At 39.5% G+C, this 12439-nt stretch overlaps 1 protein-coding gene across 1 annotated transcript in view; it reads left to right on the forward strand.

Moving 5' to 3' along the window:
- The first annotated feature begins 9339 nt into the window (after window positions 1–9339).
- CPPED1 (calcineurin like phosphoesterase domain containing 1) overlaps window positions 9340–12439 on the forward strand; it is a 36650-nt gene continuing 33550 nt past the window's right edge. Inside the window, exon 1 of the mRNA XM_030460015.1 lies at window positions 9340–9452. Within this exon, the coding sequence (XP_030315875.1) occupies window positions 9386–9452 (67 nt within the window). The 5' untranslated portion in view covers window positions 9340–9385. The remainder of the gene's footprint in view (window positions 9453–12439) is intronic.

Below are 12439 nucleotides of genomic sequence, written 5' to 3' on the forward strand. Positions count from 1 at the left end.
CATTTTAAGTCGAAATCTGGGTGGATATGGACAAGGTGGTGATCCTGAATTAGAGCAAGGTATTCTCAGGAGTAAGGAAAGAAGTGCTGTTGCAGGAGAAGCAAATGCCAGACTCCAAGGGTTATAAATCTGGTATTCTGTCTATTAGCGGTTAAGCTTAAAGCAGTTTTCATAGAGAAATTTATTTCCAATGGATTTTGGCTAATGAAATACCAGCCCATACCTGCTTCCAAAACAATTACACTTCAAAAGCTGGATGAAATAGTAAGTAATAAGAGAATATTAGTAGCTGAAATTCTACTGGTTCTAAATGGGACCACAGCTACTTTCAGCCAGGGTGAATTTCACTGTTTATTTGATTGAGTTGCAGAAATCTGATTAACCAAGGTTTATCCAAAAACATGTTAGTGCTAAAATATGAAAATCAAAGCTTTGAGACTACTAGCAAAGCCTTATGCTAGCTTTTTTCATCCAGTGAGTCCAATTAAACAAACCTGGCAAAAACCTTAAAAGCGAGTTTTCTCTGCTGGTTATTAGTAAAAAATCGATCAATGTTTTTATTCAGGGAAAGGATGCCTGTTTGCCCAATGGGGAGCTGAAGGGGAAAAACAGGGTGTAACACCAGAACTTCTGTCTTTGGAAAGCAAGAGTGGAAATTCTAGCACCAGTCTGTATATGATAGCATTATTTATGGCTGGCAGCAAGGTAAAGGATTCTTCTTCATATCAAGGCTTCCAAGCCTGTTGTAGACAAGCTTCTCCATCCTCATTTACAGGAGATGCTCTTTAAGTATTGTAGCATATCAAGCGCATAAGCTGACCATCTACACATCTCCCAGTGCCTTAAAATTCACAGTAGGAGGATTCCTACTACAGTTTAGTATCTCTGGCTTGCAAAAGCTACACTGGGAGAGAAATTTAGCCTTATACAGTCAGTTCAGTCCCCCCAAAATTCCTAAAAGGTGGCTTAGGGCAGACAAAAGTTAGACAGTCTTTATGCTGACTCTCTGCACAGATTCCTCCTCCTTCTTGCTAGATAAATGAAAATCCATTGACTTGTATAAAGAATCTGTTTATATGGCTCTACACTCCATATTTAACAATATTTAAACTTTGACTACAGTTTGCCTGAGAATAAATCTGGAAGTCAACCTTGTTTCTAGTTAAGTTTGACCTTTTCTTGAGCCAAATGAGCTTTGTAGATTTCTAGAGAGACAAACAGAATAGTTGCTTTCCCATTAGCCTGTTCCAGCAAGGAGTGTGATGATCTTTTAGGGAAGAATCTCCAGTGCAGACTCAGATACATAAGCTCTCACTATAGGACATATGGAGAGTTATATCCATCAGAAGGATGAACCTAAAAAGTTTGCATACTGAGTGGAAAACATGACATGAAGTACTGATCAGAGAGAGCTGTCACACCCAGTGCTCTCCTATGGGGGTTAAATACAGAAGATAGCAGGCAAGTGCCTCTTCCTGATCAATTCAAGAACTTGGGCTCTGCATCCTACTACCGTCTTCTCACCAAAGAACTTGTCCTGGTTTCTTTGTGTTATTTTTATTTTGTTTACTTATCAGAAACCTTAAATAAGAGATGAAGAAGCTACTTCAGATTAACATGAGGAACAACAGAAACAGAAAGCAGAGGTTCTTTGGTGAACAGAATATCATCTCACAGTTGTCAGGAAAAGCCTAAATATGAATTATTTCAACTTCACTTTGCTCTTCAGAACTGAAGTGGTAGGACAAGTATGAGTAGTACTACACCAACACTAGATATATTCCACTGGCCCTCCAATCAGTGATTATTTGTTCATATTCAAGGCTTTCAAGGTTTTCACTCGAGTATTATAATTCCTATGGCATCTGCAACTCAAAAAGTCACTGTATTCTCTGAACATATTTTGAGGTATGGAACTCATGAAATGGGAGTAAGGAGACAGTCCTTGAAAGTCTAAGCTTCAACAGTAAAGATAAAACCTTTGTACTGCATTTAAGCAGTTGAATGTGATGTACCTTTTTTCCTGAAAAGATTTCTTCCATTCATACCAAGATCATAACGTTTAAAATATTTATGCACAAGAGACCTATGCAAAACCACCCATCTTACTGTGAACTCGCATGCACTATTTAATTAAAGTTCAGTAAATTTATATTTTCTTTATATTAAAGTTGATTGGTAAATACCAACACCAATCAGCAATCTTTCCATCATTGCAAGAGCCTTAGCTAGGTTTTTAGTATACAAACAACAGCATCCTACACTCTACTGGGCTAATATTTTCTTTTTTTTTTTTCTTTTGATTCAGGAGCCAAAAAACATCATGGTTTATTTGTGCACGTGACTTGAAATGACAGCGTATACAGTGCACATGCCATAGTATACAATGCGTATGCTATAGCTTCAGTTATTAGGAAGGTTTATGGTTTCCACGTAATTTTTTATTTTCTCCTAGGCACTTATTATATTCTTCCTAGCATGCTGAGCTCTTCTAATGTTTAGAAATATTGTGGAACTGCAAAAAGGCACAGTCAACTAATTTCTTCATCTGAATTATTAAACATTTTAAACAGTCCTTCCATACCTTATGTTCAGCTATAGATATATTATTAATAGTAGCTTATATTATACTGTATGCTGTAAGAGAATGTTAGGCACATAATTTTTGGAACCTCAGGAGGAGAATGTTTTCTGACACTATGCACTTATCTACCCAGTGACAAAGTTTACCTTGGCCTAAATCAAACGTGTTTTGCACTGTAATAATTACACTGCATGAATGTTGTGCTTTTTTTATGAAAAAATCAGCACAGTTAATTATTAGAAAAATTGTTATGGCTGATGAATCCATCCCACTGTGACCAGCAAAAACATTACTTGTGCTTCACTGTTATTAGGATGTCCTGTTTTATCATTCATTCCACTAGTTTAGTCTACAAAGTAAGACCACTGTAGAAGTTCAAGACTGCAGGTTTGTAGCCAGACTGTCTTTTTCAGATGCCATCCCTGCTGTCAATATGCCATGATTAAATGTGCTTCATTAAATCTCTGCTTGTTACAGACCAATGGACTCTGGTCTCTCCACTTCTCTGGGCTGCCTTTATGTAATTGTCCCACTCCTAGACCCACTCCTGAGCAACAGCACCCAATGATTCCACCATGCTTGCTGAACAAGCCTAACTGCTTCATGGTAGCAGGCTCTTAGTTTTACCTAATTTTAAAGTTAGAATGAGGGTCATTGGGTAAATTTTCCATGGAGCAAATTTGCTAAGCATTGAATTTAGCAATCTTCTCATTCTTAGACTGCTATTGAACAGAACATACAGTTTCTACACATTCTTTACTGCATATGTCTGCAAGCATCAAAATGGTTCCAAGTAACCTGGTCAAGAGGCACTGTAGTTAATTTCTTTATTTTGCCTGCTGTACAGGGGACATATATCTTTATTGTGATTGTCTTTCAGCAAATACAGGAATATATTGCTAAACAAAGCACTATTTCCACCAATACAACTTCAGTTCTCTGTTGTTTTAAAAATAGAAATTCAAAGAATGGGAAAGCCACTTTGCTATCATCAATTAATGTCTGCTTTCTTATATTCAAACACTGGGCTCTGTTTTGTAACTGAGATTTGGAAAATGAGGATTAAAAAATTAAGCTGCCACCACTATGGGAATACACACAGTGTTTGCTGTCATTGACTATGTTGTTATGAATAAGTACCATTGAAAGAAATCTGAAAAAAAATAATCCTCAACACAGTGAAGGAGAAGAGTAGTTGAACTGAAGGGCTGCTACAAAACAGGTAGATTCCTTTTGCCTTGTAGGGCAGGCATGCAGTCTTATCCTCATCTATTATTAATTTTGAAGGTAGAAGCTTTGTGGTACATTTTATGTTGTCTGCACTCATAAATCAGCCTCTGTGTGCCTCTACCTGTGTCCAAGGCCTGTAAAACACCTACAGATCTTTGGATTAGGAACTTGAGACAAGTGGAAAATGTAATTTATTGCTGAGATAATATTGAAATTGAAAAATGGATCCTTCTGGTTATCTAATACTATCATTAATGGAAAAGGAAAGGCCCTTGAAATTCTGAGAAACAAAAGTGCTAGACACAGCTGAAAGAGAGTCCCCACTGAAACGTAAAAAAATTAAGTAGTATTTAATTTTCAAATCATATTTCCTACAAATTAAACTAAGAGGTGTGTAATAGTGATAATTACCTATTCAGCATCCTTCATCAGTCTCTGAACTCATTTTCTTCAGTCATTACTTGAGTGAAAAAAAAAAACTTAAATGGGTCATTTATGCTTAAATTAATCTGTGGTTTTCCCAGAGTACCTTCATTGTTCATCTCCAGCTTTAATTACTGAAAAACAATTTGTTTTATAGAATTCTCTGGCAAAATAGTTGCATCCTTCAGAGTCATCCTATCTCGGGAAGTTCAGTGATTGCTGTATTTGGGACATTTCAGACAGCAAATTTAGTTTTAAGATTTATTTTACATGCAAAAGCTGGCACACACCAACATGTAGAATTCTATGAAGCTTTTCAGGGACATAAAGAATTCTCTAAGGCAGCAAAGATTCTCTTAACTGCAGATGCAATCATTTGGTAAGGCTGTATTTTGAGGGATGAGTAGTGGTAGTCTGGGACGTGGGAAGGCCAATCCAAAAGAGGGCTCACTGCCCTCATTGATGTTTCCACTTACGCAGAGGACAGTTCTATCATGACAAACCTCATTCTGTAGCAGAAGCTACAGCTTTGCAAAGTTGTACAACAGTAGTTCTACTTTCACAGTTGATTGAGGTTTTTTTTTTGTAATTACTAAGACTATTTTTTTCACAGAGTAATTTGATGTCATGGTTTCTTTATGTCCAGTTTGTTACACCCTCTCAGAATGCTGATGTGGATGTGCTTCTCAAAAATATATTTGGTAAACAAATGAGCTGCAAAGAACCTGCCTGTTAAAGTTGAAGTGACCAAAAAATATTCCCTTCTTATGACGGACTAAGAATGTTCTTTAATCCAGAAAGGAAGAAAAAGGAAGCATCATTTTTATTTCAAAACCCCAAATTCTTTGCATGTCATCTGCAATGCAAAAATTCGTTTTCCAGTCTTCTGCTACTAGCAAGGAAACAAAAGGACTTGCCCTATACATTTGCAATCCATTTTGAGTTAACAGTGTAAAACAAGAACATTCTTGTTTTATACCTAGTTGAAACAACACCTAAGTGCTCTGATTGTTTATTGAATTTTAATACTTGAAACATTGCTGCTGCTTTGATATTTTTGATATTTTGGCAGAAATAGTAACTGTAGTTAATGATCATCTGGGGTTTTATTTTTTCTAACAAAGTATCATTTATCAGTAAAGAAGGAGAGAGGAATCTGAGAGTCATGCATAGAGATGTATAAACTAAATACTGCTGCTTCTGCCAGACTGCTAGATATATATATGAAATAGTTCATTTAAATCTAGTTATATGTCTAATTCCCTTCCATTTGTGGCCAGACAAGTCTTGATGAGCAGCAGGAATCACAGATCTCAGATAATAGGTAAATGCAGTCCCACTCTGACTGGAGTAATTCTGGGTGTAATGCAGCTACACAGAACCTAACAGAGAACAATTAAGTCAGAAAGTTCTTTGATAGGTCAGGATGAGGTGACAGTTGCAAATTCTCTCTGTGATTTTGGAAGCAGGTACTTGTTTTCACCTACCTCTAGCTCAGCTGAACTCCTATGCATTTTTTCTATGTCTAGCAGTTTCAGTACAGCCTCATGACCCAAACATCCATGGCTTTTCAGGAGTAGAAACCAAGTGTGTCAAAAATTGGCACCACATCAAAGAATTACTTGTAGTCTAGCTCCCCCATTCGCTGGAACCATTACTTGTTGTGACTTTTGACTTTTCTGGCAGCCTGGGTCTGTTACTCAATGGAAGATGCAAATATTCTGTGCACCTGAAAATGAAATCTAAAGATAGGGAAATCCAAAATCAGAGGCACCCTGAATAAAGTAGAACTCCTGAATATTTGGCTGCACACAAACTGAATGAGACATCTTACAAAAAAGACCAGTAGGTCTAGGTAGAACCTGTATCTGTGTCAGAAGTGGGAATTCAGTGTGCAAAACAAATTGAGTTAAGCAGTGTGTTTAACTTATTACAACTTCTATATCTCTCATAGTTACAGTGATTCAAGGAATATATTATGGGATTCTTGAACAAATGGAGCCTGCCCACACTAAATGAGTCAGAGAAAAATCAATTACATTGTGGATTTTTAACTGTGGAAATAATCAATGTCATCATTGCTCCCTTCCTAGCAACAAAATATTGGTCCTGGCCAACCAGTCTTAAGCTGCTTTGTGCAAAACCATTTTATAATCTTTTTTATATTGCTTTGTGGTGCCTTGGAAAATAGGAAGCCAGTTGGTATCAAGGCAAACTATTAATATGGGACCCTTTATTAAAAGTGATGAGCACTCCTCAGTGTAGCAGTTCACTTAGGTTGTAGAGACGGTCAAAGAAGCAGACATGAAGTTTTATCATATTCTGTAAAGTTTTAGACTCAAATTGCTCAATTTATTTATCCTGGCATAGTCATCCTTGGGTCTTACTCTCACCAAAGGAATGCAGGTTGAAGATGAAGTGGGATATGATGAGGTACTACAGTAAGTTTTCAAAACTTACTAATTTTTATCCATTAGCTGCTCTGGGGAGAATAGCAGGGGTGTCATATTCAAAACCTTCCAAAATGTTACAGCTACTGGGAATGCTGTCCTGCTATAAGATTTATGGAAGCTAGTAGAAGAGATTAATAGAAAACAGATTTGATACATTATTTATTTTCAGTGAGCATAAATCCATTTTTTCTCTAAACAAATACAATTATGTAATCATTTTTTTATAATCAGGTTTTATTAATTCCCATTATTTTCTCTAACTTATTCCTCAAGGACTCATATATATCCCCATGCACTGGAGAGAGATGTTGATAATCCTGTGTGTTTTGTTTACATCTCCAACCTTCATTGGATTCCCTGAATTCCAGATAGTCATTCTAGATTAAAATGGTTTAGTTTAAGATCCACTTATCTGTCTGTGCTTTTTAATTTTGAATTCCAATGTTTAGATCAGTCTGGTATCTCCTTTGCACCTTTTGTTTTCTTCCATTTTTGCAATTTGTTATCTTCATGTAATTTGCTGAGAATAGAGAGAGGATTCCCTCTTTCAGCCACTGTTTTGACTGTTTCACTCTTTGTATTAATTAATTGCTCATCAGAGATAGTAAATTTTAGAAATACATAGTTGTTTTATTAGCACTTTATCTAGGTCCCTTGCAGTACATACAATCGTACTTCAAACTGCAGTAAGAAATAGAGTGTCTGCTACTGGATTTTTCAGAACTTCCAAGCTGTTCAGATTGTAGAAGATTGGCAGCATGATCTAATGAGTACTAGAATAAGTCTTAGAAGATCTGGACTCCACATATCTTCATTATTCTCTTCACAGTCATTACTTAGCTGAACCTTATATAAGCATTTACTTTTCAGTGCCTCAAATTCTCACTTCTAATCTATTCTATTTTCAATAAACTACGTGCTTTTCCATAATGGTATATTCTCCTCTGTAGGCTTACAGTAGTTCCTTAAAATTAGTAAAATTATTCTCAATTTACACTCCATGAATAAGACCAGACATGTGATATTGTAAATTATTTATTCAGTGTCATTATATTCATGACACTTTGTATAACAAATCAAGTCCTATGACAAAATTCTGCTGCTTTATCTAGGCCTCATGTGGAATAAGTCCATGAAAATCTATAATTAAACTAACATAGATCAGTAGTAACTTGAAACGATTTAGTCATAGTAAAATGAGTGTAGCTATATAGCATTTGGTCCATGATCTTGGCTTCAAAAATGCATTACTTCAAAAGCTGGCAGATTGGAGGAAGCAGGAGAGAGTAGAAATCCCCCTTCTGCACACATATTCCCCATCCTCAGTTCACACATTTATATGCAAATGTTCCTTTATTTCTGCAGATGAAAACACTTCTGTACTCAGGCTGCAAAATCAGAAGAAAATATGTTTAAATTACAAAATGGAAATTTCATGTTGCATCCTCCTTACAATAAACAATCTTCAGGCTGATGTAACATAAGAGGACTCCATTTGCAGAGTGGGCAATACAGGCATGCTGAATCCTCACCATAGTTATCACCTGGGAAGAGCTGAGCAACTCTGAGGCTCTTTGATGACCTATCCTGCAGAGATCACAGATAGTACTGACAGCAGAATTTTGTAGAAGAGAGCCCCCTACACATGATAGGGGAAAGAGCTGTTAAATTGCAGAGATGTAGATAAATCTAGAAGATCTTAGAATCCACATCTTGCCTGGGTCTGATTCAGTCTTTTAAGAAGAATGGTTGCCTTTAGCAACACATGCAAGTTAAGACAAAAGTAGTTCAGTGTGCTGAGCTCAAGTTCACATACTTTTGATGGAGGAAACAATCCAGCCATTGGAGTGCATTTTAGCTGATGACAGGGATGTTTAGTGCTTCACTAAAGGTTTCACAAGGTGACTCAAGAGGCACTCAGAACTCAGCACATCCCGAGGTGCAGAATAACAGGGTCCTGGCTGTATGATCAAAAAATCACAACGATATTATAATTTCTGGATTGCTAGGTCAAACAAGGTTAAGAAAACATTGTTTTGCAAAATTGCCCATATGTTTCCATTATCTCCTGGCTGTGTAGCCTGGAGCTGAGAAAAATGGAAGCCAGGTGGGCAGCAGCCATGGGGCACATGGGCCAGAGGTGGCTGGGCTGGGTGAGGGCAGGCAGATGCTGTGCCTTCACTTTCTCATTTAACTTTTTTGGTTTTTTTTCAGAGAGGTTGGTGGTGATGTCTGCCTTTGTGAGTGCAATCAACCCCAAGAGGAAATGACACCTGAAGAACAATCTTTCAAGGTAGAGAGGACAAGTGCCAGTGCTTTTAGACAGCATCAATTTACTTCAGCTCTCAGGTTAGGAAACAGTTGAAAATGAAGGAAGTCTGTTACTTTGCCAATTATCATTCATTTAACAGCCAGAGCACTTTTGTTAGGTGCCAGTGCCTGGCCCTGGCAGAACCCCCGGGCCGGCTCCGTCACAGCGGCTCCCGGGAGACACCCACCCCCCGGCCCCCACCCCTCCCGGGGTCCCGCTCCCGCCCCTGTTCCAGGGCTCTCTCCAGCCTGCTCGTTGCTGGGTCTCCGGCGGAGCCTCCCCCGCCCGCGCCCCAGGCACCGCCCCCGGCGGAGGCGGTTCCGCCCCCTCGCCGGCCCGGGGCCAGCGGTGGTTCCCGTGGCGGCCGCACGGCGGGAGGGAGCGATGGCGGCGGCGCAGGGGGACGCGTTCCTGAGAGCCCGGGACAGGACTCTGACCGCCTTCCGCCCAGGTAACGCGCTGCGGGGATCGCGTCAGGCGGAACCTCGGCATAGGGCTGCGGGTGCCGACGGACTCCCTTCCCCAACGCGCAGCCGGGCGGGAGGGGCGGCCCGGGGCCTTCCCGGCGGCAGCGGGAGGAGCGCTTGGTGCCCGGGGAGCGTGAGGCGGAGGGACGGCGCTCGGAGAGGCTGGGGCAGGGCCCTGGGCCGTGTCCCGGCGCCAGGAAGCCCGCGTTAGGCAGCCCGTGCCGGTGTCAGGAGGCCGTGCTGGGCCGAGCGCGGAGCTGTGGCTCGCTGCCCCCGCCGCTGTGCTGGGCCGCGTCTGAAGCCTGGGAAGTTTCCCCATCACGTTAGGAGGCCAGAGGCGCGTTGAAGCCTTTGCCCTCTCGTCCTTCTTGCTGCCCATCCACTGTGCGGGTGTCTCAGGCCTGCGTGGTGAAGATGCCCTCAGTGTACAAGTCCAGATTCGGTTAAAATGCGTGTCAGGGTTGCTAAACCTGATCTTTGTAGCTTGTAAAACTGTTGATGCCGGCGCCATGCTATCGTCTTTGTACCTACAGAGGTGACTTCACAGGTTACCAGGTTACAGGCAGTTCATTGTGTTACTTAAATGAAAGGCAGGTGTGTTATAACAGATGTAACTGCATAGGATGCCAGTTTCTTCAGGGTGCTTTAGCCTCTCAGGGTGCAGGTCAGCAATTAGTTCCAGGGTGTGCAAAGACAGCACTGTTTAACCCCTCAGCTGGTAATGCAGGAGTAGAAGTCAGTTCCATAGAAGGCTCACTTGCGGACTTACTTCTTCTCAGGTGAATGAGGCCACTGACAAGCTAAAGATGGCAGCCAGTTGCTGACTGCTGGTTCTTGTCTTGTGGCTGGAATGGGGAAGTATGTTGAGCATGTGTGTATCTCACCTGTTCATAAATTCTTCCAAGGGTGGAGGTTCTGCAGTGTGCCTTGGTTTTTCAGGTGCAGAACTAGCTCTGTGTTAAGAAATATTTTCATATTGCTACACATGTATTTTATTCCTTTTGTATTTGTTTATTAATTACAAATTGTATTGGTTTGGTGAGGTGGGCAAGGCTATTCAAAGCCCTACAATTTTGTGGTATTTTCTTGCATGTCATTGGAAATATTTGGCTTTGCTTGTTGCCAAATAAAGAAAAATCACCAATTCTCTGAGCACGATAAGTATATGTGTGCAGTCATTCTGGCAACCTATTAATTACAGATGGTATGATTGGTTTGGCACAGAATGCCAAATGTTTGAGGGGACAGATGGCGGACAAGCCATCATATCAACTGTATAGTGAAACAGCTACAAGAGGAGTCTTCAACAGAAATGTAAAAATTCCTGAACAAAAGCTTTAAGTACTTCTTGAAAATTGCCTTAAACATTTGGGTATCTTCTTTTCCAGATGCATTTCTTCCTTCTGAAGAGCCCTTTTTAAGCTATCATAGCTTATAGGGTACAGTGCTTCTTAGGGTACAGTGCTTCTTTGTCAATAATTTACTTAGCTCTTTCTTAACAGGCTAAAGTTCAACACAACCTTTTAATAACTAAATGACTGGGGAGAGAAAAAGAACCAAGGGCTGATAAAACTTAAGCAATTTTTCCTGGAGTTTAAGATGGAAGTTAGTTATCTGTGTTTTAGTTTTTTTCAGTCTTTAGGCTTCACTCCTATTTAACAGGTAGCTACAAAAAAGTTAGGATTACTGCTATGGCTTAGCACAAAGTTTCCTTTTAAAATTTGAGAGTCACCCTCCAGACCTTAATTTCCTTTTTTTTCTTGCTAGCCTTTCTGCAAAATTGCACTTACACAACCTGTGCCCTAATAATTTGTTCAGTCTGCTTTCACACAGTGTGAAGGTTATACTTGTAACCTGCTCTGATTTGCTCATGTGTGATTCAGTGGCTCAAGATTAGAGGTATAAATTATCCATGTAATCAGTGGAGTGTAGTAGCAAACAGTGCATAAATACCCTACTTTATTAGCAAGAGACCTCTGTATGCTTTGGCTTCACTCTGCGTTTCGCCCATGTGAAATAATGCTTCAGGTGTCTACTACTTTTATGAGTATTTTAGTGAAGAAACAGGACCACATTTTTGAGTAAATTCTTTTTTCACCAATTCTCAAAAAAAAAAAAAAAAAAAAAAAAAAAAGTTGTTTTCAATTGCATTTGGCTGGTGTTGTATTTTAGTTTGGTTTGGGGGTTTTGTTGGGTTTTTTTGTCCCAAGTATGCCAGTATCGTGGTGTGCAAAGGATTTCTGTGAAAATAGGTAAAACACGTTTTTCAAGTAACTAAGCAAGTGATAGTACGATCAGCTTAACTGTTAGAGAAGTGTCTCTGGTTTACTGGTCTCTCTGGTTTTATCAGATGGTTCCAAAACTTTAATCTGGAAGAGGCAGATAACCAGCACTGGATACTTGTGTTCTCAGTTCCACATGTGATTTTATGTTCCTTTGTCATGTCCTTCAAAAGTCTTTTACAAAATCAATCTTATTCAGTTGTTTCTCATATTTTTCTTTTATTTTTGTCTGCTCTCTGTTCCTTTTCTATTTCTGCTTTTTGCCATTAATGAATGTTGAGGTGACTTTTCTTTGCAGCACTTGCTAGAACAATCATTTATATGAAGTTGGTGGTTTTCCATGTGCACAGTCATTGCACAGTGAAGTGTCTCCCTAGTTCTTCACAATCAGGCCTTATTTTCATACTGCCAAATGGCTTAATTTTAGCAAATTTCACTCCTTGACTATTTAGTTCCTGCTACAGGTTATTTTGAATTTGTTGAACAGTAAATGTCCCAGTAGAGATTTAGGATGGAATCTGTATGTTTTGTCCATTTCTGTTTTTTCTTACCAGTTTTTATGCATGCACCTACTTTATATTTCAAGACAGCTTGGCTCTCTTAAGCATCTCCGGTGAGCAACTTTCAGATACTTATTGGACATTCCAGTAGACAGTATCAAGTGGTTTTTCCTTGTCTGTGTAAAAGCT

The sequence above is a fragment of the Calypte anna genome, chromosome 14, assembly GCF_003957555.1.
Source record: "Calypte anna isolate BGI_N300 chromosome 14, bCalAnn1_v1.p, whole genome shotgun sequence".
NCBI lineage: Eukaryota > Metazoa > Chordata > Aves > Apodiformes > Trochilidae > Calypte > Calypte anna.